The sequence below is a fragment of the Lepidochelys kempii genome, chromosome 18 (genome assembly GCF_965140265.1).
Source record: "Lepidochelys kempii isolate rLepKem1 chromosome 18, rLepKem1.hap2, whole genome shotgun sequence".
Taxonomy (NCBI): Eukaryota; Metazoa; Chordata; order Testudines; family Cheloniidae; genus Lepidochelys; species Lepidochelys kempii.
The window spans coordinates 6,824,676-6,852,493 of record NC_133273.1 but is presented as its reverse complement, the minus strand read 5'-3'; the positions used below and the strand labels follow the sequence as shown (position 1 = coordinate 6,852,493).

At 48.0% G+C, this 27,818-nt stretch overlaps 1 protein-coding gene across 5 annotated transcripts in view; it reads right to left on the bottom strand.

Moving 5' to 3' along the window:
* PLEKHM2 (pleckstrin homology and RUN domain containing M2) overlaps positions 1-27,818 on the bottom strand; it is a 68,763-nt gene that overhangs the window by 24,048 nt on the left and 16,897 nt on the right. For 3 of the 5 annotated variants that reach the window (XM_073317193.1, XM_073317197.1, XM_073317194.1), the window contains exons 2-7: positions 13,698-13,804; positions 12,983-13,092; positions 11,168-11,267; positions 9,664-9,751; positions 5,546-5,732; positions 4,421-4,480 (exon numbers count right to left, since the gene is read on the bottom strand). In XM_073317193.1, the coding sequence (XP_073173294.1) occupies positions 4,421-4,480; positions 5,546-5,732; positions 9,664-9,751; positions 11,168-11,267; positions 12,983-13,092; positions 13,698-13,804 (652 nt within the window). The remainder of the gene's footprint in view (positions 1-4,420; positions 4,481-5,545; positions 5,733-9,663; positions 9,752-11,167; positions 11,268-12,982; positions 13,093-13,697; positions 13,805-27,818) is intronic. The other 2 variants (XM_073317195.1, XM_073317196.1) reach the window with 1 other exon arrangement.

Here is a 27,818-nt window from a genome sequence, read left to right as displayed (position 1 = left end):
GCCCTCCCGCACCCTAACTCCTTCCCAGACCCCGTACCCCCACCCTGAGCACCCTCCCGCCCCCTACCTCCCTCCCAGACCCCGCACCCCACCCTGAGCGCCCTCCCGCACCCTAACTCCCTCCCAGACCCCGTACCCCCACCCTGAGCACCCTCCCGCCCCCTCCCTCCCTCCCTCCCAGACCCCACACCCCACCCAGAGCGCCCGCTGTATCAAAGTGTTAAACCAAGAGTTTCAAAAATAATAAAGCATATTCAATCACACTGCTCCCACTAAAAATATTATTATGAATAATAATTTCTTTTAGTGAGAGCAAAAAGGTTTTTTGTACTGTTAATAAATAAAAAAAATATTTTAAAAATATTGTTTATTTCATCTTTATCTCATCGTTTTTCAATTTCTATTTTTTGGGTATGTTTTATAATTTACACACTATATCAGTACAGTAGTACATGGATATAATTTATACATAAATAAACATACATATATTGGGCGTGCGTGCTCAAATTTTTTTACTGATGGGGTGCACGATCCAAAAAGTTTGGAGACCACTGGGCTAGGCAATAGAGACAATCAGACCTCAGTTCCATTGTGCTCCTCAGCTGCGGGGGGGGGAGGAGGAGGAAGCAACCTGAAGACACTAGAATGAGAGGATGTTTTTGCCTGCCCAAGGTGCCATTTGCCTTTAGCCTCAATGGGCTCAGAACTTGTGCGCAGTGGGGGGAGGGTCATGCAAACATACACAGGCAGTGCTGGAGAAGTGCAAAGCTTCCCTTACAAGTTGGGTGTGTGTGAGAGGGAGATCTCAATAGCATCAATTAATCAAACTAATTTCTTCAGGACCAAGCCACAGCTGTTCTCTGAGCTGCCATGCAGAAAGCCTAGGGATGGCAGGGGCCAGAGGAGCTGTTGTGGATGGAGTATCTTGCATTGCTCAAAACTACCACCCCTGCTTAAGGAGGGACACTGACTGGGTCCAAGACTGATGTGACCAACCTTAACTGGCTGGAAGCACAGTAACTGCAACACAGGGCCAACCAATAAAGAAATGATCCTTCTGTTCTTATAGGCCTGGTGATTTAAAGAACCCTAGAAAGAAGATCTTCATTAACTTCACCAATTCTCCGATGAGAAATCAGAGAAATAGTTCAGAGAAACCACCCGAGCAGAGGTAGCCAGTTCTCCACTAAGGGGTAGCGGTGGATTTAGCTGCCTTTTCCCTATGGAGCTCAGGGTACATTAATGCTCAGACTCCCTTTGCCAGGAGCTCTCTGCTTTGGAAAGAGAAGTTCTGAGATTGCAGCGGATAGCCCATAACAGTGGATGCTACTTTCCTCCTGATATACAATAAACAGAGCAGACTGGAGGTGTGGGGAGAGAAATACATCACTCACCCAGCAGCAAGGGAGAAGAAACAACAGAGAACAAAAAAGTCTTAGTACAACCGGCTGGGCCGATATTAGTGGTAAGGGCCAGAAGATACAGTGCAATTCTGATTTGTGGACACATGCAGTTCTCACTCAGGGTTATCTGTCCACAAAATCAAGTCAGGTAAAGGAACATTACCATACCCTTTAGACAGACATTCTCAGGCCAGATAAGAATCTATCAGTGTTCCTGCAACCAGAGATTTTAAGAAAATATTAGCAGGAAATTAATTTCAGATTCATGATCATGAGTGTTTCCAGTGGAAGCAACAATCTAAAGCATTGGGCTCAATCAATCAAGAAACAGAAACAATAGCCTACTTGCTTAACAGAATTAAGAGACTGTCCAGTAATTTACACTTGAAAGGTAGGTTTTGCGTTAGGAAAACAAACAGGTTTTTATAAAATCCGACGTTAAGAGATGGTTTGGGAATATTAATTTCAAAACAGTGTTTTTGTTTAAATTTAAACATTGCCCTGTAGTTATCAGTGACAGATATGAAACCACAGTGAAAGTGAAAACAACTAGATGCAAAAGTGAAACTGACTGGTCTATTTTCACCATCCAAATTGAGTAAAACAGAAAAATTAAATGACGTTTTAGATCTATTTCAATTTCAGCCACCTAATTTGTTACCTTTATTACCAATAAGGTTATTTGGTTTTATCTAAAATACAGGGTTTTATTCTGACAGGGTCCATTTAAATGGGGAAGGGTGAAAGGAGGGGTAAAAATTCTTAACTGCTTGATTTGTGTGTATATGGCTAGAAATCCATTTAGTAAGCTAAGGTAGGAGAGAAGGGTCTTTTTGATGCAAGCAAGGTTATTGCAGAGAGGTCTGATCAGTACTGTAAAATTGGATCCTTATGATTTAGAGCCCAACCTTGCAATCTGACCCCCATGGGTGGCTCCATGCCCCCAAAGATCAGACTGCACAGCTGGGGCTGTGTTATAGTGGCATGAACAGAAATTGCGCACAGAAGCAGCACCGATCTCGCACAGCAAGGAGGGATTACACCACAGCCCACGCAACGACACATACTATTAAGTAGCCCATTGTTTCTTGTTTAAAAAATGCAGTGAATACTCTGCATTTTCAAAGTGTATTTACAAGTTTAGGGAACAAACACCATTGTTATGTTGAAACACCAGAATTAATCACAACCTCTCAACAGCCAAACAGGCTTGCCATAAGATGACACCCTGGATGCTGCCTGGCTGGGGGCAGGGAGGAAAGGGGGGATGACATGACAATGACTGATAATACGCACACCACCATACCCACCAACTACACCCCCAGTAAACACCAACACCAAAGCCAGCCACCATGAGTGCTGTCCAATATCCCCTGTTTAGCAATCCACAGCTGCATCAAACCTAATTTCTTCCATCCAGGGTAACCAAAGGGCCCAGTCAAAACATTATGGTTAAAGAAAGCTCCCAGCCTCTCCCAGCAAGAGCTGCTGTGGGTAGTGGTGGGGGAACACTGGCTTCTGTGGGGGAATCATAGTTCCAGGACCCCTCGGTATGAAGTGCTGGAGGGAAGAGTGGCTGTGAGGAAACACATACAGATTAGTTCATTCCAGCCGTTCCAGGAATGGTCAGAATAGTAAACGCTGTTAGTACCCTGGCTGCAGAGAACTCCAGAGCTAGGCGAGACTGTGTGTTAACCACATGTGACTGCAACAGGAAAAGGTTCAGTGGTTTTTTGTTTTCGGCTACTCAGAGTGTGCTCTGAAAACCAGAAAGAGTGTCTCTCTTGTGCTTGGAGAGAGAGAGAAAGTTTACAGAGAGGAGAGAACATTAGAGACCAGAAGCCATCCTAATGGAATTCAAGCAGATCCTTACCAAAATGTGGTATGAAGTATTGGTTTTGATGATGATAATACAAAACAATTTCAGCTGAAGGAATCTATCAAGCTTTTAGGTAGAAACGACAGAAAATATATACGTATATTTCCTCCATGGGTAAAGAAGACAGATTTCCTAATCCAATTATATATGAACAATACACAGACCTGTCTAGTCATGTCTTTATGTGAGTGGAGATGATGTATTCCATGCAGAGAAAGTAGAACAGACTCCCATAAAATGGAGATGTGCCCTTTACTCTAAGAAATAGAGATTGCTGACAGCCAGGGTTAAAAAGGAGAGCAATGACCAAACGAAATAAGGTCATTAGCTGAAGGTTATGGCTTTGACAGATATTTTAACCCAAGAGAGAAGCCTAAGTCAAGGCCTGTGAAGGGGAGAAAAAACTCACCTAAAACTGAACAAAAATTCTATTAAAAGTAGAATTCCATCAGAAGCCATTTTCAATATCCTGCTGGCTAATTTATGAATGTAGATCTCTACATGTCTGCTAATCAACACATCTGCTCTTTACCACATGCAGGAAACATATAGCATATGCTGTATTGAGAAGGAACGTTTTGGTACTTTAGTTTATAACTACCTGATACATTTGGGATGTTCCCTGATCACTGTGTGTCAGTTTCATGGCAGGAGTAATTTAACAGGTTTATTATTCTGGTAAAAAGATTCCCTTATTAATCCAGCTCCCACAGTATATTAGATAGTCATTTGATTAAACAAATCCAATTTCACTTGATAGAAACTTCAGCTACCAGTGTCCTGAGCAGAGTCTTACAACCATTGGTCAGACACATATGCTCGGTGCACGTGACATACTAATCAGCATCAGGAGAAACAGTCACAACGTTCTGTGATGTATAGTAATGTCGGAATCTCTGTGGGTGCTCAGTAACTGGAGGGAAAGAAACCTCACCCACCAGCAAACAGAGTAAGTGACACAGAGCTCCAACTCTGAGCTCAGAAGATCCATTCAACAGAGAGCTTGTTTCTGCCGCTACAGAATTCCACCAAGATTAGAAGGTCATTCTTATTTTAAAAAAATCATTTGCATGCAGCAAGCTTGGTATGGAAAGGACGCAGAAGAGAGAAAACATGGTAATAGGTGACTATGTCCCACCTTCCCAGGCTGTGCTGGGCATGGACGGCACTGCAGGAAAGACATCTCCAAAATCATAATCTACAAAAACGAGGGATAAAACGGAGGATTAAAAGCAGAAGTCGTTGGGAGGGATGGGGGACATGGGGAGCATGTGAACAGCGGGGAGTGGGGTAAACAAAACAATCATCTGAAAAGAATGAGAAACTGCTTAGGACACTTTATTTTACCGAGTCCCCTACCTCACTGTGGGAAGGGGATGGGACAGTCAGTATCATCCCCGTCTACAGATGGGGAAACTGAGCCACAGAGCAGAGCGGTCATGAAGTGAATCTGTGCCAGAGCCAAAAACTGCACCTAGCAGCTGGGACTCCCAGTTCCCATTTCTAAACCACACTTCCAGCTTCTTGTGAGTTTCAACCTCACAGCTGCATCTCCCACATTTAACCCTTAAGATTATTTGTTAAAAGGTGCCACAAATACTTGTTTTCTTTTTGCAAATACAGAACAACACAGCTGCTCCTCTGAAACCCGTAGTAACCACTGTGACAACACAATGGCAATATCTCATACGACTGGACAGTCCATAAGAGAGTATTCCTGGGACCCAGACACGTTCTGCGGATGGCGACAGAGCAGGGGATGGGTTACATCTACAATGGGGACCTGACAGGCTGTGAGCCAGTAGCTTGGGCCTAGTCTCCAGTATAATGGCAGCGAACAAGGGCTTGGAGATCAATACAAAATGGACTGATGCCTGCTAAGTGCACCCTCTGCCCTGCACTGCCTCCAATCTGTGTGGCTGGGGCTTTCAGCATTGCTCCTGACTGCCTTACGACAGTAACAACAGGCTGGCTGTGCTGTGGAGGTCAGGAAGGCTGCTGGGGAGCTGAGGAAAGATTTAGTTAAAATTGCTGCGAACTTTACTTCTGGCCTTAACAGCCGACTGGGCCACCCTCATACTGGATATATGGGAAGGCCTGGGTACTGTTCAGCTACAAAGCTTTTATCATACTCCCAGTGAGAAGAGATGCTGGGCTGGGTATTGTCCTAGAACCTGGGAGCTTTTCTCTCATTCTTCTGCACATTCAGGTTCTTGTGCAAACAGAAGCTGCACGTCCACCCCTCCCTTCGGTGGCCACTTACCCTCACTTGAAGGTGCAATGGCACTGTCGTCCCACTCCAGATTGGTCGAGGTGACAGAGTTGAAGGAGTTGAGCGACAGGCTGTCTGAGCCATGGATGGAGCTGGGCAGGCGATCCTCGAAGTCCAGCAGATACTGAGGCTTGTAGTAATCGGGCATGTAGGGCGCCAGGTCCAAGTAAGGGGCATCCTGAGAGCAGAGCCACAGAGAAGAGAGACACTGCATCAGACGCAGCCTTTCCTCTGACAACGCAGCCAGTGCTGACATTATACAACAACAACCCAGACGGCCGTGTGTAATACAAACAGGACATTAGATGTGCAAACAACCTGGTTGCGCATGTTTAGTAAACGAAGGGATGAGCAGAGATGACAACATTCCAGTGCCTTGTTTTTCCTTCGCTCTGAAAGCACTAGCCAACAGCAGGCAAATTGCGTACGGCACCAAGCGAGCCTCCACCACACAGATGTACCATTGCACATCAATCTTGACCCTGCAGGACCGGTTCTTGTTCCACTCCTGGGCTCCCCTACCCAGCTCTGCCAATGCCCCTCAATCCTGACCCCCTTGCTAGCCCGGCCCTTCCCACAGCTCGGTCAGCGTGCCTCAGTCCTGCCTTTGCAGCACCCCGATGTTTGACTCCTGCATGGGGACAAGGGTTGTATGGTAGCTCGTGATGTGATTAAGTTTCTACTGGGGATTGAACTGGTGCTGCTGTTTGGAAAAGTTCTCCCCTGACTGAGAAGGAAGCCTTGCTGGATATAATAAACCTTTATATGACTTCATTATCCCTCAGGCTGTTATCAAATATTTTGTTTTCATAACTTAGGAGCGACAAAGGGAGCCCTAGGAAATATGTGCCAGAGTTAGATTTAATCACATTTCTATTTCCACACACATATACATGGGACTCTATTTACTGACACTGGCTAACACAATCTCTTTTCTTGGAGCACACAGATGCTGAGGAAACAAGACTGACTTGCTGATCCAGCAGCAGGCCACTTGCGCTGACCAGACACTGGAGGAGGAAGAGGACGCCACCAGGAAATTGAACCTGCAGCAGGAAGCAAACCTGTGCCAGCCACAGAGTGGCTGATGGAAATGGATCCAATGGAGAAAGCAAACCAAATGTCACACCTCAAATGGACTTCAGTGAAAGCTTCAGTGTAGCTTCATGTCTGAAGTTCATTACAGAACCCTTCGTAGCCACGGTATTCTAAACGCGTAAGCAGTAAGGCAACAGACAATCTGCCACCATGACCATTTCCTCTCCTCTCTTCCCTCACGCATCTCCTGTCCTCAGGGCTAGGGTTCTCTGCCTTTTGCTTTAGGATGGGCAGGGAGTCAAGTGGCTGCAGACGCTCAATGCGGCTTAGATAGCAGCACCGCATGGGAGCATGGAAAACACCCTCCATTCTTTCCTCTCCACCCATGTGCATGACGGGCTCTAACTTCTCTAGTTCTACAGTCACTTTTCCCCACAAGTAGGGATTTTGGAACCTACATGTTTGGGTCCTAGAAACCCCCAACCTGGAAATCCCTTGCGGACCCACTTCCATTGGTCTTTTACTACATGACATCCACCTTCACTGCCTGCAAGGCCCTATGTCAACTCATCCCCATCAGCATCTCTCCTCTCACTCCCTCCCCGAATTCAATCTCCACCTCCCCGCTTCGTTTCCTTCTCCTACTCGTTGTGCCTTCTCCCACGCTGCCCTCATGCTCGTCTTTGTCTGTCACACCTCTGCCTTCAAAGCCCTCCCTCCAGGAATCATTCCCCCACCTTCTCCTAGCCAGTGACCCTTTCTTGAATGGCTGAAATTATCTTGTCCCACCTCTCTGGGGTTGGGAGCTCCGTAGGCAGGGAATGTGTGTTTCACTGAGGCTCTAAAGCAGGGTTGGGCAAACTTTTTGGCCCGAGGGCCACATCAGGGTTGCAAAACTATATGGAGGCTGGGTAGGGAAGGCTGTGTCTCCCCAAACAGCCTGGCCCCTGCCCCCTATCTGCCCCCTCCCACTCTCCACCCCTGACCGCCCCCCTCAGAACCTCCTACCCATCCAACCCCCCTGCTCCTTGTCCCCTAACTGCTCACTCCAGAACCTCCCGCCCCCCGGGGCCCCACCCCCTATCCAACCCCCCTGTTCCCCATCCCCTGACTGCCCCTCCGCCCCTCCCCAGAACCTCCGCCCCATCCAACCGCCCCCTGCTCCCTGTCCCCTGACTGCCCCCCGGGACTCCCTGCCCCTTATCCAACTCCCCTCTCTCCACGCCCGCTTACCATGCTGGAGCCAGCCACACCGCTGCGCTGCCCGGCAGGAGTGGCGGGCCAGAGTGCTGGTGGCAAAGCGAGCTGAGGCTGCAGGGGAGGGGGGTAGCAGAGGAGGGGCTGGGGGCGAGCCTCCCCATCCGGAAGCTCAAGGGCCAGGCAGGACAGTCCTGCAGGCTGGATATGGCCCACAGGGCAGTAGTTTGCCCACCTCTGATCTAAAGCAATGTGTATATTATGGTGCAAGGCAAGTGATTTATAAGTAGTCTTTGCCAGAGCTTGGCAAAAATTTCCCTTAGTAGAAGCACCGTTTCCTTTCCCGACATGACAGCCCTCTGCTGCCTTCTCCCGGCCATGACCAGGGAGGAGAATGTCATCTTTTGTAGAACTGGAGAAGGCAGTTTTATGCCTTTTACGATGAGATTACTGGTTCTGTGGATGAAGGGAAAGCAGTGCATGTATTGTTTCTTGACTTTAGCAAAGCTTTTGACACGGTCTCCCACAGTATTCTTGTCAGCAAGTTGAGGAAGTATGGGCTGGATGAATGCACTATAAGGGGGGTAGAAAGCTGGCTAGATTGTTGGGCTCAACGGGTAGTGATCAATGGCTCCATGTCTAGTTGGCAGCCGGTGTCAAGTGGAGTGCCCCAGGGGTCGGTCCTGGGGCCGGTTTTGTTCAATATCTTCATAAATGATCTGGAGGATGGTGTGGATTGCACTCTCAGCAAATTTGCGGACAATACTAAACTGGGAGGAGTGGTAGATACGCTGGAGGGGAGGGATAGGATACAGAAGGACCTAGACAAATTGGAGGATTGGGCCAAAAGAAATCTGATGAGGTTCAATAAGGATAAGTGCAGGGTCCTGCACTTAGGACGGAAGAACCCAATGCACAGCTACAGACTAGGGACCGAATGGCTCGGCAGCAGTTCTGCGGAAAAGGACCTAGGGGTGACAGTGGATGAGAAGCTGGATATGAGTCAGCAGTGTGCCCTTGTTGCCAAGAAGGCCAATGGCATTTTGGGATGTATAAGTAGGGGCATAGCCAGCAGATCGAGGGACGTGATCGTTCCCCTCTATTTGACATTGGTGAGGCCTCATCTGGAGTACTGTGTCCAGTTTTGGGTCCCACACTACAAGAAGGATGTGGATAAATTGGAGAGAGTCCAGCGAAGGGCAACAAAAATGATTAGGGGTCTAGAACACATGACTTATGAGGAGAGGCTGAGGGAGCTGGGATTGTTTAGTCTGCAGAAGAGAAGAATGAGGGGGGATTTGATAGCTGCTTTCAACTACCTGAAAGGGGGTTCCAAAGAGGATGGCTCTAGACTGTTCTCAATGGTAGCAGATGACAGAACGAGGAGTAATGGTCTCAAGTTGCAGTGGGGGAGGTTTAGATTGGATATTAGGAAAAACTTTTTTACTAGGAGGGTGGTGAAACACTGGAATGCGTTACCTAGGGAGGTGGTAGAATCTCCTTCCTTAGAGGTTTTTAAGGTCAGGCTTGACAAAGTCCTGGCTGGGATGATTTAACTGGGAATTGGTCCTGCTTCGAGCAGGGGGTTGGACTAGATGACCTTCTGGGGTCCCTTCCAACCCTGATATTCTATGATTCTATGATAAGTGCTGACTTGTGAAACTGAATGATGCCTCTGACCAAGGGCTATCCCATAGCTACTGCAGCAGAGACGCTCTGAGGGTGCATCTCTCTGGCAGGCACCGTGGACAGCCAAGGGGCAGAGTTTATTAAATATTAAGCTGGCCCAAGCTTCAAATGGTGTATGGAGTTTTCCTGCTCTACAGCCTTTCTATCCAGCAGTGAAGCCAGTGAAACAAGACAGTAATTCTTACCAGATCCAAGTCAAAGCGAATGAATTCCAGCCCAGATACCAGCGTCAGGAACAAGGTCAGGTGATCGTGACTGCAGACCAGGGCATTCCTGTGACAGATAAATTATAAGAACGTTCAGCTTTGGCATGGAGACAAAACAGTTGCGAGTGCCCTCATCGAGCATATGACCTTACAAGTCAAAACACATTCTCCACCCATCTGGTTTTCAGGACATGACCCTGAACTACAGAGTAAACAACCTTACACTCAGACAGCTGAAGTGGGATTGCATTGGTTTTAGCACGTCAAGGTTTCTCTTTGGTATCAGTGCTCGAGGCTAACCAGGGTTGAATGGCTGTGAAGGCAGCATACTTCTCTTGCAGGCTCAAGGCTCAGGAGAGCCAGCAGGCTGCACCTCCTTGAGACATTTGCCCCTTCCTGAGTTAAGATCAGCCGTCGGGGCATGCTGTAACCATCTGTCCTCCAGATGAAAGAGGCAGACAGGGAGTCTCCTTGAAAACCCTGAGGATCAAGAGACATCTACTAGACTTGCAGTGAGGGCATCAAATTAGCCAAGAAACTGGTGAGCTTTCTTCTTTAAATGTACAGCCCACGTGCTTACCAAATTCATCGCAAGCATTGGTCAAGTGGCAGGCCCTCTAGCGCCCCTCACTGCAAAATAAAAACAGTTATGGTCTCCTTTGAACATCTCTGGGGGGGCGGCAGGGGAAGAGCGGGTCAAAGTCATTCAAGACAGAGAGAAGCAAAGTACAGTAACACAAAGCAGGAGGTGCCTGTAGTAGCCAGTACATTTGTGAACACACACAGAGAGGCTGCCATGATCATAAACTAGGTGATAAGTGCTATGGGTAAAATGTTCAAAGGGGCCTGAGTGACTTAGGAGCCTAAGTCTGATTTTCAAAAGCGATTTAGTCCCTTGGGACTAAAATCATGGGATTTCACCTCTTAAGGTCACTTATACATCTTTTAAAATGTTACCAAATGTCAATCAAGGACGTAAGAGAATGTGCCTTATCGCTGCCTTACTGGGCTCTGTCTAGTTTATTAAAGACAATCATGTTCCAGCAGACTCCATAGTCTTGTTGATGTTTAGAAGGATGAGTTGGCCATGACAAGCAAGTGCCCTGCAGCCACACGCCACCATCCATGAGTGAGAGACTGGCTCCATGCAGCTGAAACTCCGTGAGTGGGCCCACCAGCTAGCTCCAGGCAGGGCTACAGACACAGTTACACAGAGGAGTCACACCTTCCTCTTTGCCTGGGACATCACAGCACCAGCATGCTGTCTGCAGCACTAGCCAATCCAGCGCCCGCACAACTGGCCAAGCCTCTCCCTAGAAAGGCAGTTGTAAGCACTCAGCATTTCCAAAGACCTTGGGGGAGGACCCTGATTTGCTGCAAGTTTGTTTCTAGAAAAATGGAGATTAGCTTCCTAAAAGAAAAATGTAACCAGCAGCGGAGCCCAAGAGACAGCTGGCAGGGCTGAGAGGACTGTGCTACTCACTTGACATAGTACTTATGCAGCAGACTTAGATTCTCCTGAAACAGCCTTAAATAGCTCTCCAACGAGTTCTCATTGAGGGCCAGGTATAGCCAAGCTCGACCTGAAACAAGCATCAAAGGTTATTTATCAGCAGACCCTGCTTTCCAGAGCTGGGCAAATACTGGGAGGGGGAAAAAAAAAAAAAAAAAAGGACCTACAAATATTCATTCATATTTTTAAACCAGTGTGCTGAGGCTGTTCAAGCCCCATCTGCATTCACATGCCATGAATAGTCTAGTGAATCAGTTCGCTGGCAGGAATGTTATTGGACACCAGAATTTTAAGAAACTAGTAGCAGGAAATTAATTTCAGATTAATGATCATGAGTGTTTGCAGCGGAAGCCACAATCTAAAGAGCTGTGCGCACCCAATCACAAAACAGACACAATGCCATGTGCCCTACAAGTGCAATCAAAAGCTAAACCAGCTGTTATTTCAAATCGTGAATAATTACAATGAATGGCTCAGGCAGGATTAACAGACCAAGAATCACCCCCTAAATCATTTCAAATAATGAGCAGGATACTAGACAATCAGGAGCTGCTGGAGGACAATGTGTGAGCGGAAAGAGAGGTGAATTTCACTGAAGGGTGATGAATGCGCTCAGTTCTGCTCTCATCTCACCGGGGTAGGGAGGAAGCGGGGGGAAGAGAGTAGAGATAAGCTGGTAGAACAGTGGGGCTCTCGACAGCACTCCTGCTCAAAGCTGGCCTTGATGTGAAAAAGGTCCCACGCACTTTTAATAATGGGCAAAGAACATCTGCACATTTCACATCACATTTCCTCTGTCTGTCTCAAAGGAAAAGGAATTTCAGTACCTGTGGCAGTTACACAGTAACCTTCTGGACAGAACGGGAGGAGCCCATACAGATCACCTAGGGCCATCCTGCCAAAATCTTTCCCACAAGCCAATTCCACTGCCTGGCTGGTTGGTTTGTTTCATAGATCCACTAGAATCACATCCAGACCTTTGATTCAGAAAAGCCTGGCTATGAGATCTGTGTGCAAACCCCAAAAGGGGACAACTGGGAGACATCAGATAAGACACTTTATTGCCATGCCCAGCACAGGTTTCCAGTGCTGGTGCTGTCCAAATCCTGCATTTGGATACTTCAATCTGTATTTGCATGTTTCATAGAATCATAGAATCATAGAATATCAGGGTTGGAAGGGACCTCAGGAGGTCATCTGGTCCAAACCCCTGCTCAAAGCAGGACCAGTCCCCAATTTTTGCCCCAGATCCCTAAATGGCCCCCTCAAGGATTGAACTCACAACCCTGGGTTTAGCAGGCCAATGCTCAAACCACTGAGCTATCCCTCCCCCCAACCAGGTTTCAACCAGGTCTTAGGGCCCAAGTGATCCATGGGCTTTTATGCCCAGATCTGAGCATCCAAATGGGAGATTGGGGCATTCCACTAACATCTGGTAACTGGGCTTGCAGCATTTCTTATTAAAATGGTCTCATTCCAGGTCATCTATGCACCTCTGTAACAAACAGCCTGTGCTACCTATGGTCACCACACAATGACTCCCTACTTCCTGGTCTGGACAAGGCAAACATGGAGGAGACTGCTGACTGTACTGCAGGGCCAGCTTCAGAGATCGCATGTGTGACTACTACTTCACTGACTTCCTGCATATACCAGGTATGAACACAGACCAGAATCTCAAACTTACAGCAATTAAAACCAACTCAGATCTCATGCCAGCTTTCCTAGAACTGAGACTTGCCTGCTGAGAGAGCTGCCCTAGAAGGCGAAGAATAAAATACTTACTGCGCCCCAAATTGGTGGCCACATGTTGCAGGACTTCTATCCGCTTGATGGCTTCCCTGCGGGTGAAGTGAACGACCAGCACCCAGTAGCCTGAAGAGAGGTCTTGCAGCCTGGGGGAATGGAAACGGCAAGGATAGTTAAGGAAAGAATTCATTTCTTTCAGACCCTGAAGCAAAGAAGTTATTGCCTAGAAAGAGTGGAGGGAGGGATGCGCTTTCCATAGTCCATATTGGAAACCACCCATCCTTGAATGTCATGACAAGAGCACCACTCATGGTGTCTCAGCATCAGGCTGGGATAGGATGAGCTACAGAGGGTTTCCTAACTGGGACGACTTTTTCAAAACCCAAGCACCTCGTTCTGAATAAAAAACAGAGAGGAGAAGGGGAGGAAATTCAGAGAGGTGGGAGGAGGAGAGTACCTTTCAAATGGTGAGGGAAAGACAAAAGAAGGAAGAGATTGAAAAGGTGGAAACAAGAATTGGGTCCCTAATCTTGGTGCCCTGCAGTATTTTTTTCCAGCTAGGATGACCTTGACACCGGAGTTTAGAAGCAGGTAGCCAAAATATGCATCTGGGGATCCCACTAGGATACTGCACAATGAAATCATTTGTTCCCCTTCCTGAACACCCCATCCCTTCTTCAAGCCCAGCTCTGTAACTTGGGTGGGGCACAGGCTGGCCGAGCACACCGTCCCACAGCCTGGTAGATCTTACCCATAAAGCAGAGCGTGGTCCAGGTGCTCGCATAGCCGCTGCAGGACTTTGTCATGATTCCTAATTGCTGGGGTCTCATCCTCACAGGCTGCAAAGTAACTCTGCAACTGAAAATAGAAGAGACAGTGTCAGCTACCGAGCAGGGGAATAGCCCTCCAAGTTTCAGTCAATTACATTACAATCTCTAGGGCCATATTCATACATTCCTTCAGCGACCCACCCTGATGTAAGGAAACCCTAAGCCCTTAACTCACCCATATGCAGCTTCAGGGCCACATTCAGTCCTGGGGTAAACAAGTGCAATTCCATCAGATTTCACTGCGATTGCATCCACCTATCTCCTCGCAGCCTTATTGCCCTACCATACAGACAACATAACGGACTGTAAGCCTGTCCTGCGGCCTGTGCCATGGCTTGCTGAGCACATTTAAAAGCTCACCAGCTTGCACCCATGAGTACAGGTTTGGCAGGTGATTTTCCAAGAAGCAGAGACACGTGGCACAGGTCAGCCAGCAGGGCTGTGCTTTTAAAGGGAAGGAGATTTCTGAGCAGGATTAATGTTTCTTTGTGATTGTTTCATGTTTCCAGCATGCATTTGTGTCTAAATATTTATTCCTTATGCTTTGGATATGAGCCATTCGCTTCGGTACTTTGAGAGTCATCAGTGCTTGGAAACACAGGCCAGTCTTGACCCATTGTTAATGGGAAGTACTGAACAAACAGCCTGATTTTAGAGGCGGCACTATGACCTCCCCATGCCTCTGGATCTAGCCAGGGAAGGGCACAGCTGTCTGGACCTCATCTACCATTCCAAACAAGCATATTATTACTGCCCCAACAAGCCGCTGCCCCAGTTTCGACCTGCCATGCAGTCTTTGGACTACACTGAACAGCACCTGAACAAACCAAGGATGGCGTGGCTACAAGCTGAAAATCAAAGACTCCGCTTCCTGTGACTGCGGTGAGAACATCCGAACCATCAAACACATCATCATGCAGTGCCTCAAATATGGATTCAAAGGTGAACTGGATGTTAACCACCATGTCACAAAGGAGGCCTTGAAATGGCTTATGGACCTACAGTGGCCTCTATAGCACGTTGCTCTGCAGACACCACATGCACGCATGAGCGAGAGATTGCAACAATTTTCACTGGATTCACAACAGCTGCACTGACACTAGTGAGACAGGCACTTCACTGGGTGTGGATGTCATGTCTCTGTTGGTCAGTGCTGAAGTCCCCTCTGCTTTTCTGCCCGGGCAGTCACTATAGAAACCAGGTTATCACTGGTGTGAGGAGAGCTCAGCACTGGCCAAAGTCAGCGTGAGGAACACTGATGTGTAGGCAATGGTTCTCACAGCCAGGCATGTGCTAGAAAACAAACGTTCATCATTCAATAGGACAACTACTCAAGCGCAACATGAGCTCTCCCTATGCACATCTTTAAAGGGTAATGACATATCAGTCCAATTCTAGCTGGGTTTTTTGGTTAGGGTGCAGGACAGGGAGTTCAGTTCCTGGCTCTGACTGACTTACTGGGGGACCACTGGTAAATCACCACCTCAATTTCCCCATCTATAAAATGGGGGTAATACCCACAGAGAGGCTGGAATTTAATTCATTAATGTTTGTGACGCAAGTAGGGCCCCCTAGGTTACAGGCACCGGAGAAGAGCAGAGTATTCCTATTATTACACAGATGCAACGAGATGGTCATGCATCTTTGTAATAAATAAAGTGTAACTAATTCGTTGTACTAGGCCTCAGACTGACCTACATGCCTAGAGAATGGTCTTGTGACTTTGGCAGGAGCCAGGAGATCTGGGTTCTATCCCCAGCTTTGTCACTGACTCACTGTGCAACTTTGGCTGAGTTATTTTGCCTCAGTTTCCCCATCTATAAAACAAGGGTGGTGATACCGTCCTGCCACCCAGGACGGTAATGAGACTTCAGTTTTTAAGGTCTGTAAAGTGCTCGGAGATCCTCCACACCGAATGTGCTAGATGGGCAAAGCACAGAATCGGATTCTTGAGGCTGGCTCTGCACTGACAGGTTTCAAAAGGCAGGCTGTGTCTCCGGGTAGCTTCCAGGCTCATCTGCACTGCTCCCACAATGCCTCCATTCAGGACAACCCAGTTAGTCACAGAACTGCCATGGGCTTGGGAAAGAAAGAGACTCAGCGGCCATGGCCTGGTTTAAATGCCCAGCTCCAGTTCAGTCTGCCCACATGAACAGTCCGATGGGTTCTACGTAAGCTTTTAACAGAGCAAAGATTATCCTGTCATTTCTCAGCAACAGCAGCTGTTCTTGCAGATGTAAGCACCTCGCTAAAGAATGGCTCTGAAACACATGTAGGAGGCTGCTCAGTGTGTTCTCCAAAACCTAGCAGCAGGTCTGAGTCGTAAAGCTCAGCTGTAGTCCTTTCGCGTGCCTGGATCTAAGGTGTTGCTTTTGGCCCATCTCTACCCCAATCTTCACATACATTAAACGCTATCACCTCTGGTAATCATGTGGGCAACAGAATACGCCCTTTGAAACTCAGCAAGCACTACAGAGAAGCATTAGTAAACCACAGTTTAATAAGTCACACCTAGATCTAGCTCAGAGATGTGCAGCAACTTGTTTCCAAGAGCACCCTGCAGCACTGGGAGGAACAAAATAATCCACAGAAGCATGTGCTCATTTCAGAGAAATGCAACTCAACATGTTACTCAACCGTCATGCTGCTGGACATCTCTGCACTGGAGTTAAAAGGTATGTTGGGGGTTCCATTAGACACACAGGTTTTCCAGGGGGTTTAGAAACCAAATCATTCGTGCATGGCTCACAGTTTACAAAAATCAAGGGTTCTGGATGCTATTCCTGGCTCTGCCACAGACTCACTATCTGGCCTTGGACAAGTCCCCTTCCCACTCTGTGTCCCAATTTCCCAATGTGTAAAATGGAGTATCATCAGGAGTGTCGTGAGGCTCCAATCACAGTTATAAAAGACATTTTGAGGTTACCAGATGAAAGGAACTAGACAAGAACATTACTATTGGCTATCAACACTTTTTACTACATCAAATCCAGTTGAGCTACATTTGGATAATCATATTGGATCTAAATGACCAGTGGATCAGATAGGATATCAGTGTGAACAGGGAAGAGCCAAGACAATTAAAGCTAGGGCTGTTCCTAGATATTGCAACACACATTATGTACTTTAAGATTAGACAGGGATCAGAGACCTCAGCAATGTGAAAGAATCACAGGAGGAGATTAAGGACAGAGAGAGGCAGGCAGCTTTCCTTACTACTATTGGCTTAAGTCAGACACTTGTCTTTGATATTGACAAAGGGCTCTGGTAGGGAGGATCGGAACTGCACACATTCCCCCATGGTGTGCGAGGACTATAGATTGTTGCTGATAAATATCACCTCACTGGACTGCTCTCTGACAGTGTTGCATAATTGGGCTTATAAAACAAGAGCCTTCACCATCAGCCCCAGGGTTCCATTAGGATCAGATTTCACGGTCTGAAAATGGATCTTTAGTTTTTCTCGTTGCACTTATGCTCAGCCCATCACGTCAGTAAGAAAGGCAGGAAGGCAATTTCACAGGCAGCACTTTCACTGGGATGGGAACGTAGATTATTAGCGAAGAGACTAGGAGAGAGGCTACATCCGCAGAATGGGCCTGCTCCAGCCAGGGAATCCCAGCGGATGGCTCAGAGGGCCCAGACCTTTTACTTCTTGCAATACAGTGTAAAGTTGTTCTTTTTTGAGCTGTAGCCCACGAAAGTTTATGCTCAAATAAATTTGTTAATCTCTAAGGTGCCACTAGTACTCCTTTTCTTTTTGAGAGACACTAGAAATCCCCTTAGCTCTAAATCCTAATTCTCTCACACGCTGACTTGCCAGCCTTCTATTTGGGGCCATCTCTAACACATACTCAGGGTTCATTCAGTAGGATTACTGATTACCTTCTAATCTTAGTCATATGCCTCACATTAACTACTCCTATATAATATAGGTAGAATGATAGTGAGGAACCATGTGATTTGCGCAATGTGATCCTGAACTAGGCTTCTAGGGAATGAGGGAAATGATCTAATAGGCCTTGATCACCTCTAAATCTTATGACCTCAGACTCCCACCAGCGTGATTTCTGTGTAACAAATGAAGGAATCACATGCTTTACAGGTGTTTGTAGTCACCTTTTCCAACTCTGAGCTATATCAGACCAGACCCTGAAGTGTTGCCAGAGAAGAGGGACCCTGAAGAATTAAAGTGGGGTCTCCCTGTTTAGCTTGGCTAGGAAGCCGACGACTGGAATTAAGAAGGCATGACTGGTCATGCTTTGGGCCTGCAAAATCAAGTGCAACAAATGGCAAGTGTTGTTTCTTCTACCCAAGCAGAAGAGCACTAGAGACTATCTAATGTCATATCTATTAAGAGAGTCCTCCCACGCGGTCAAGACCGAAGACAAGGAGCTTTCATATTCTGAGCATACTGGCCTTTGGCCAGACAATTCATCGTGAATTGAACTGATATTCTTTCCTGCTCTGATCCCTGTTTCAAGACCAATGTTAGTAGTTTTGAGTTAATAATGAACACTAAAAACCACAGTTGGATTATCATCTTTTCTCTACCCCCAGCTTCAATGCCAGTGTGATTTTAACCGTTAGTCTCTCTATCAGTTCAGAAGACATGCAGAGACAAGGTTTTAAGGGGCCCTCAGTGCAGCCTGTTTGCACTCAGAATTTTCTACATGGACAAAGCCCCTGCATTTCAGACACCAACGATCCTAACGGTGCCACATGAGCACAACAGAGAAGACAGTTTAGAAGTGCTGACCCTGCTCTTTATGCGATAGCTGTGGTTCACAGCTTTCCAGTGGCCAAAAGCATTTGCTTCTAGCTCGGACAGCTTACAAGACAGCAGACCATAAAACCACATCTGATCCCTCGGGCCCATAGCCCCTTTCCAGCACTGGCCCAGGACTGAATTTTATCTAGTCCCAGCAACAGACCCATCTAATTTTCAGTCCCCTCATTGCCAAGTAGGCCCCTGCTTCACTGTTCTCAGCTGGACAGACAGACACCAGGCTGTTGCTAGTAGCTGTGAAGTGTCAGGCTCAGATCATTAGAGCCAAGCCTTTGGTTGTACGGATTAAGGGACAGGATTCTCTCTAAGTGCTTTTTCTTTTGCGTGTTATTTTAGATGAGGCTTTAAACCTGGTCGGATCTAAAAAAGTTACTGGTTTATGGATTAATTAGGAGTTGCTTCCCACTCAGGGCCAAATTCTGCTCTCAGAGTGGTGTAAATCCAGCCTCACTCAAATAATGCCAGGGAATTAGTACAGACAGACGCTGGGGTAACCGAGCAGAGTAGTGTGGGGGAGAGGGGGAGCGGCCTTGACTCTCGACATTGGAAAACCCCCACTGCGCTATAGACTCCCTTACAAATCAGAGAATTCAGGCCCATGTCCCAGGCCCACTTCAGGAGGAGGTGGGCTTTTAACCAAGCAGAAGGAGAGAGCAGAAGGAGAAGCAGAAGGAGAGAGCAGAAGGAGAAGCAACCAAAGCAGAAGGAGAAAGCCCTGCAGAGCCAGGGGCCCTGTGCAGACTGATCCCACCCAGGGTACCCTGCCCCCAAGCCGGGGAAAGACCTGCTGTGCCTGGGAGCGCCAGTCTGACCAAGGATGGGAACGTGAAGCTTGAATCATCTGACTGCACAGCGCCTGTCTGTCTGTCTGCCCGCCTGCCCAAATGGAAACTCTGAGAGGCAGGGACTCTGTGCTCTCAACTGAGCGGGGCACCGTGTGAGCTCTCCGCAATCATTCATAAAGCCACCGGTGTGGTTCTTAGATTATTCCCAGGCTCTATCCCAGGTGGAATCAGATGCTTTCTGGTGCAGTTGTTCTCTTTGTTCCTTCCAAGGCAGCGAGTTCTCCAGGCAGGACTGGCTCCACAGCTCCACCAGAATTACTCAAGTATAAGGCTGTGCCGCTAAGACATGGATCAAAGCTTTTTAATTCCTTTTAAATGAATCAGGAGACGCTGCCAGTGACTGTGATCCATCCTGGAGGCTCTGGTCCGTGTTAATAGGGCAGAGGTGATAAGATGCTATCATCTTTCAGGTTTAGAAAAAAGACCATTCAACGCCCTGGAACTCACACCCCACTTCAATCCTTACCCCAGTTTATTCCTCCAAACCCTTTCCCGCCACCCCTCTGCATAAAGCTAATAATATTTTCTCAGCTTTTTGATGGATGAAAATACCCTGGAAGATTATGCTATTAATATGCAGTTCCAGGGTGGGGGAAGAATGGCATAATATTCAATTATTCCACATCTATGACAGCCATTATCTACAGTCAACGCTTTAACATGCTCCCACAGTGAGGAGGCCTAAGGGCCAGGGATGAAGTCACATTTAAAGGCACAGTCCCATTTAGCAACAGATGTAAAGCAGGGTGGGTTCTGGAAGAGCGATCTGCTAGGCCCTACAAATTTATCCATGGCAGCTCCTTGCTCTGAGGGAGGTGGTTGCTCAGGGATGGGAGAAGCAGCATGTTACAGAGTTCATTGATGTAGGGAATAAAAGTGTTGGATTCCTGACCAAACAAGTGGTGTATTGGACACATTCCAGTCTGCATCTAAGCCACCTGGAAACTCATCATTATATTGCTAGAAAACAGAATACAGGAGACTCTGCTGTTTCTCCCCATCCTGGGAGGTTCTGCGCACTCCTCACCATCGGGTTTTTCCTCCTTATTTATAAACCATAGAATCACAGATTTTAGGGTCAGAAGGGACCATTATGATCATCTAGTCTGACCTCCTGCACAATGCAGGCCACAGAATCTCACCCACCAACTCCTGTAACAAACCCCTAACTTATCTCTGAGCGACTGAAGTCCTCAAATCGTGGTTTAAAGACTTCAAGGTGCAGAGAATCCTCCAGCAAGTAACCCGTGGCCCACGCTGCAGAGGAAGGCTGTCAGGGTTCCCTCCCCACTCTGGACTCTGGGGTACAGATGTGGGGACCTGCATGAAAGACCCCCTAAGCTTATTTCTACCAGCTTAGGTTCAAAACTTCCCCAAGGCACAAATCCTTCCCTGTCCTTAGATGAGTACTGCTGCCACCACCAAGTGAGTTAGACAAAGATTCAGGAAAAGGACCACTTGGAGTTCCTGTTTCCCCAAAATATTCCCCCTAAGCCCCTTCACCCCCTTTCCTGGGGAGGCTTGAGAATAATCTACCAACCAGATAGGTAACAAGGTGAGCACAGACCAGACCCTTGGGTTTTTAGACACTAAAAACCAATCAGATTCTTAAAAAAACAGAACTTTATTATAAAGAAAAAAAAAGTAAAAGAAGCTCCTCTGTAAAATCAGGATGGAAGGTAATTTTACAGGGTAATAAGATTTAAAACAGAGGATTCCCCTCTGGGCAAAACTTCAAAGTCACAAAAAACAGGGATAAACCTCCCTCTTAGCACAGGGAAAATTCACAAGCTAAAACAAAAGATAATCCAACGCAATTGGAGAGAGTCCAGCGAAGGGCAACAAAAATGATTAGGGGTCTGGAACACAAGACTTATGAGGAGAGGCTGAGGGAACTGGGATTGTTTAGTCTGCAGAAGAGAAAAATGAGGGGGGATTTGATAGCTGCTTTCAACTACCTGAGAGGTGGTTCCAGAGAGGATGGTTCTAGACTATTCTCAGTGGTAGAAGAGGACAGGACAAGGAGTAATGATCTCAAGTTGCAATGGGGGAGGTTTAGGTTGGATATTAGGAAAAACTTTTTCACTAGGAGGGTGGTGAAACACTGGAATGCGTTACCTAGGGAGGTGGTAGAATGTCCTTCCTTAGAGGCTTTTAAGGTCAGGCTTGACAGAGCTCTGACTGGGATGATTTAGTTGGGGATTGGTCCTGCTTTGAGCAGGGGGTTGGACTAGATGACCTCCTGAGGTCCCTTCCAACCCTGATATTCTATGATTCTATTAATTGGATGTAGGGGACAACCTTGGTTCGCACAATCATGAGCTAATTCAGTTCAAACTAAATGGAAGGATAAACAAAAATAGATCTGTGACTAGAGTTTTTGATTTCAAAAAGGCTGACTTTAAAAAATTAAGGAAATTAGTTACGGAAGTGGATTGGACTGAAAAACTTGTGGCTCTAAAGGCAGAGGAGGCCTAGAATTATTTCAAGTCAAAGTTGCAGAAACTATCAAAAGCCTGCATCCCAAGAAAAGGGAAAAAACTCATAGGCAGGAGTTGTAGACCAAGCTGGATGAGCAAGCATCTCAGAGAATCATAGAATCATAGAGTATCAGGGTTGGAAGGGACCTCAGGAGGTCATCTAGTTCAACCCCCTGCTCACAGTAGGACCAATCCCCAATTAAATCATCCCAACCAGGGCTTTGTCAAGTCTGGCCTTAAAAACTTCTAAGGAAGGAGATTCTACCGCCTCCCTAGGTAACGCATTCCAGTGCACACTAAACAATCCCAGTTCCCTCAGCCTCTCCTCATAAGTCTTGTGTTCCAGACCCCTAATCATTTTTGTTGCCCTTCGCTGGACTCTCTCCAATTTATCCACATCCTTCTTGAAGTGTGGGGCCCAAAACTGGACACAGTACTCCAGATGAGGCCTCACCAATGTCGAATAGAGGGGAACGATCACGTCCCTCGATCTGCTGGCAGTGCCCCTACTTATACATCCCAAAATGCCATTGGCCTTCTTGGCAACAAGGGCACACTGTTGACTCATATCCAGCTTCTCTTCCACTGTCACCCCTAGCTCCTTTTCCGCAGAACTGCTGCCTAGCCATTCGGTCCCTAGTCTGTAGCGGTGCATTGGTTTCTTCCGTCCTAAGTGCAGGACCCTGCACTTATCCTTGTTATTATTATTTCTTCTATGAGGTCCTCACTACTCACCAAAACTAAATCTAAAATGGCAACCCCTCTTGTTGGTTCAGCAACTACTTGGTGAAGGAATCCATCAGCTACCGCATCCAGGAAAATCTGAGCCCTATTATTATTACTAGCACTTGTCCTCCAGTCTATATGAGGGAAGTTAAACTCTCCCATGATCACACAATTCCCATTAGTATTTACTTCATTAAAAATGTCTCTATCCATATCCAGATCGGATCCCAGCGGTCTATAGCACACTGCAAGCACTATCCCAGGGCAGGCTCTAGTAGTTTCTTCCTCAGTGTGATTTTTGCCCAGACAGAATGGACATTTGCTCCATTAAATGGACATTTGCTCCCTTTACCAAAGTGGCTTCCCTTCACCATGTACACTACAATAGTAATAACACATCACTCCTACAGAGTATTGGACTTTTGCTGCACAGGCTTTAGGGAATATACCATCCTGCAATGTACAAGCATTTCTCCATTTTAGAGATGAGGAATTGAGACACAAGGAGGTTAAGTGCCTGCCACAGAGTAAGTTGGTGCCAGACCCATAATTAGAGAGCAGAAGTTCGTGGCTCATCCCAACTACGTACAATTCATGCAACACAGGGGAGCTGGAGTAGAATCCAAGGAGTCCCGATCGGTCTCCTTCCAGGACGTTTAACAGGTTGGACACTAACATATGTCCCTCCAGGGCTGACATGCTTATTCGCAGCTCTGCCATTGACTGGAGAAAGCAGAAGGTGCAGATACTGAGCAAACCGGAAAAGCAGGCTCTCTGCTGACTTATCATATGATTCTGCAGCCAAGGGTGAGTCAGAGGACATACAAGCTGATGGAAATCAACATCGCTCCACTGAAATCAACAAAGCTTTGCTGATTTACCCCAGCAGAGGATCTTACTCATGATTTTTTGTTTTGTTATATATGTAACTTAGTACTTCTCTCCCAGGGCTGTCACAAGGTATAATGAAGCTAGCAATGCTTGTAACGTGCTTTGAGATCACCAGCAGAGAATTCTATCCTATGGCAATGATGATCTGTCTCTCACCTTCGTCAGGAATTTGTCTTCCCTTGCCCATCTCACCTCACCTGCCCGTCTTGCAATGAGCCTCTGTATGCACACCCAGCACTGGAAAGTCATGATGGTTTATTATCCTTGGTTGAAAGCTCCTGAACACCTCACTATCCAGACTATGGAAATTTCCCATTTCAGGGAACGAATCCAGGCCTCAACAGCAAATGGCTAAACTATTTTAAGCATTTCCTCATTTTCTTCCCCTCCTTCCCCAAACCAATTTAGACTGTTTCAATTTCCATCCCTGTTCTTCCTTTGCACAGCTAGAAACGAACTAACGCGATTCGTAGCTTACAGCCTGCTTGAGACTCTCCACCATTGTTACTTTTATGGAGCTGGAGAGCAGTCCCAAGAGCTCAACCTTTTGTTATGTAAGGAACTGCATCACACCGTCCTTCTGCTTGTAAACAGTCAGCAAACCCCAGGATTAGATCACCTCCTCTGCTTCGGAACTGTGATGGTCATCGAGCATTTTTCATCCAGATTTCTACACATCTCCAAGGAGCGTCTGCAGCACTTCCCACTAGGGGAAGTAACGTCAGCAGAAACAGAAGCTTCACAACATGCTGCCTGCATTCTTTAAGGATCCTCTGACACAGGGCATCGGCATTTTCTTTAGCAGCACTGAGGAGGAACCTGTCTTCTGAACCACAGTGCCAGAGGTTCCAGGGCATGGTCCACTGGCAACACCTCAAAACAGTGTTGGGCATTCTGCTGCTCCTATGGGCAGCGTGCAGTAAGTCAGCAAGACAGTCTCTTTTTGAGCCCTGACACTGGGTGCCTGAAGAGTCTTTGATGAGCAGGATTCCTAATGCAGCCTTCCCTTCCTTATCTGTCAGACTGCCTTGAAAGCTAGCACTCCTCAAATGCACTCAGCACACAAGGGGCAGACAACCAAGGGGTCCCTTGCATCCTAGTATTGGTGACAAAATGAATGGTCACAAACATATACATGTGATATTTATCTGAGAAAAATATATCTTGGTACAGGGGGTGTAGCCCTGCACTGTACACATTCCCTATGGTGCAAAGCCCTGCTTTGCTACTGTTCTGCCACACCCATATCCCATCTGCAGCGATGTCCAGGGCTAGTCTAGTGCAAATACATGTGCATGCAATGAGACTTTCCTCTGTAATGTCAGGAGCTGGGCGATGCACTTGTGTGACTTGTTTTTGCTGAAGGGCTCGTGGTCATGTGACGGCACCCAGCCCCGTGAATGTGGGGCACCTGTACACAGCAGACATGCACACACAGTGATTCCTCTGAAGACTGACTCAGGGTTTCTGAATCACACCATTTTAATTAGGATCTGCTGGGCTGTTAGAAGTGGGGATGCAACCCAAACTTCGCACACCAAAACTCCACACCAAACAGAGCCAGCAGGAGACCCTCAAGAGCGTGCTTCTGGGATTAATAATGGGGAACTGCAAGAAGTGGTCATGACTGCTGTGGATCAATAGACACAGAACTATGCAACTGAATTACGGGGACATGGATACATCAAGGGATGGGTGACACGCCCAACCCCCAAGAACAGTAGCTCTCAAACTTTTGTACTGGTGATCTCTTTCACATAACAAGCCTCTGAGTGGACCCTCCCCCATAAATTTAAAACACTTTTTAATATATTTAACACCATTACAAATGCTGGAGGCAAAGCGGGGTTTGGGGTGGAGGCTGACAGCTTGCGACCCCCCCCCCCGTGTAATAACCTCGCGACACCCTGAGGGGTCCTGACCCCCAGTTTGAGAACCCCTGCCCAAGAAGAACACACCTGTTCGGTGTTAGACATTAGTGGAACCTGGATCTTGCAGAAACAGAGTGTAACATCCCCTCTTTCAAAAAACCTGAGGACTCGGCCTCCATTCCTGACACCTCTTCCAGCGCGCAGCGTAGGGCAGAATCCATCAGAGCTGCCGCTGCAGAGATGGTCACCAGATTTAATAATTTTATTAAGATAATGTTGAAATAAGAAACGGTACAGAGTTCAAGCACAGAAGTTTCTGGTTGTCAGGGGATAAGGTACAGATTATCAAGGGGTGCGAAATTCGATTTAGGAGCTGGTGGAGTAAGAATTACATAATAATCTGCCATCTCCCCGACTGGGGGTAAAAGTTTAACCAGTCAGAGTACAGACATTGAGATATGGAGATAAGATATCCACACAACGGCTATGTTCAGGTGCGGAGTATAGAGAGTGGATACGACGGTGGGGATGGGTCTACCCTCATTTGGTGGGATTTAATGTTCAGTGGGTTTATGGTTCCAGTTCATACGGTCCGATGGGGAAAGCCTCTCAGTCTCTTTTCCACAGTGGGTGCACGATGTCGTACCGGCTCACACCTCCTGGTGCTGTCGGTGGCCGGTGATGTGCTCGATGTAGATGTCCCTGGACCATCGGATGGTGTCCGAGACCACGAGGTGCCGCATGAGCCGTGTGTAGCATCTACTGATCCCGCAGGTCCACAGCACACGCTCGTTGCAGGGGTCCCAAGCGCCCAGGGCTCTGATGATCTGGGCGTCCAGCTGCACCTCGTAGCCCTTCGCTCTCAGGGTGTCGGCCAGAGGGGTGTATTTTTCCAGTTTCCGAGCTCGGGCTTCTCGGAAGGCTGGGGTCCTGTTCTCGAAGGGGACCGTGATGTCGACGAGGATGATCTTTTTCTGGGCCTCGTCGGTGACGACCACGTCGGGTCGCAGCGGGCTGTCAGTACCGGGGATGGTGCAGTTCACGGCGACCGCCCCCCAGGCGCGGTGCGATGGCTTTCACCAGGCAGTTCTGGATGGCGTTGTGGCGCAGCTGCCAGGCTCTGGAGTGGGGCTTGCAGCTGCACAGGACGTGGGGCAGGGTCTCGTTGGAGTAGCCGCACTTCCTGCAACGCTTGTCTTGGTTCCCGTGGTGGACGGCTCCGTTGAGCGGGACGCAGTTGAGCCGGGCGCGGTGGATGAACCGCCAGTCGGCAAAGCGCGTGAAGCCACCCCCAGCGAGGAAGTGGTTGCTGGTGTCCCACTTGCTGGTCAGTTCGAAGGCTTTACCCTGGTCCAGCTTACGCTTCAGGGCTTCTATGTACAGCGAGTGCATGGCTGCCTTCAGGGTCCTCTCCACCAGGCTCCTGGGCACTCGGGGTGACGATGGTGTTGCCCTCAGACCTGATCTGCGGCACCAGGACTCCCAGCTCCAGGCGCTCCTTGCACCACTCCCAGCGCCAGCCGATGCGCTTCCCCAGGCGGCACGTGGCATTGCGGGCACGGGACCACAGTGAAGCGATGTCACCCCCATCTCGGCCAAATTCGCCATCCAGGGAACCGCTCAGGAAGCTGGTGGTGTCTCGGTTGGAGGGGGCTCTACCGATCCGCTTTTGTGTTGCGTCATGGAGGGCTTTCGCTGCGATGCTCCTTACCATGGCGTCGGGACACGTCAGCAGGCGGAAGGCGTGGGTGATCACCGCGATGTCACACAGGTCACCCATGCAGGGGACATTGGCACCGCCATGCCTATGGGTGATATAGACCAGCTCGTTGCTGGCTCTCTGGGGAAGGAATAACCACTTCTTCACCAGCTGCCGGATGATCTTGTCTGCCTTGTTGAGGGGTACCTTTGCCACGGCGGATTCCCCTTAGGACGAATGAGATGCGGGGTATCAGGAAGGTGTTCAGGGCGTTTATCTTTTGCCACAGTGCTAGCAGCGAGGTGTCGATCTTGGTGGCATCCTGCAAGATCTCTGGGATGGTGTCCTCGGGTGTCTGTCGGACACGGAAACCCGTCGGTGTGCCGAGGTGTCGGTAGGCCTGCCCCTCTGCCAGGGGGATGACGGGCTCGCCCTGGATCTGGAATTCTGTCGCCTGTACCAAGTCCCTTTTGCTGCCATCTATGTGGAGGGATGCGCACTTCTTTGCATTGAAGCGGAGCCCCATCCAATCGGCAACTCAACTGGTGGCATCTAGGATATGCTGGAGGTTCTCTGGGTCGTCTGCGGTCAGGACCAGGTTATCTGCGTAGGCCAGGACGCTCACCCTCTCACCGTGGAGGCTGAAGCCGTCTGCGCCCTCGGAGATCGCTCGCAGCAACAGCTCCTTGGTGAGGTTAAAGATGATGGGGCTGAGGGGACAGCCCTCCTATCGTGTGCATG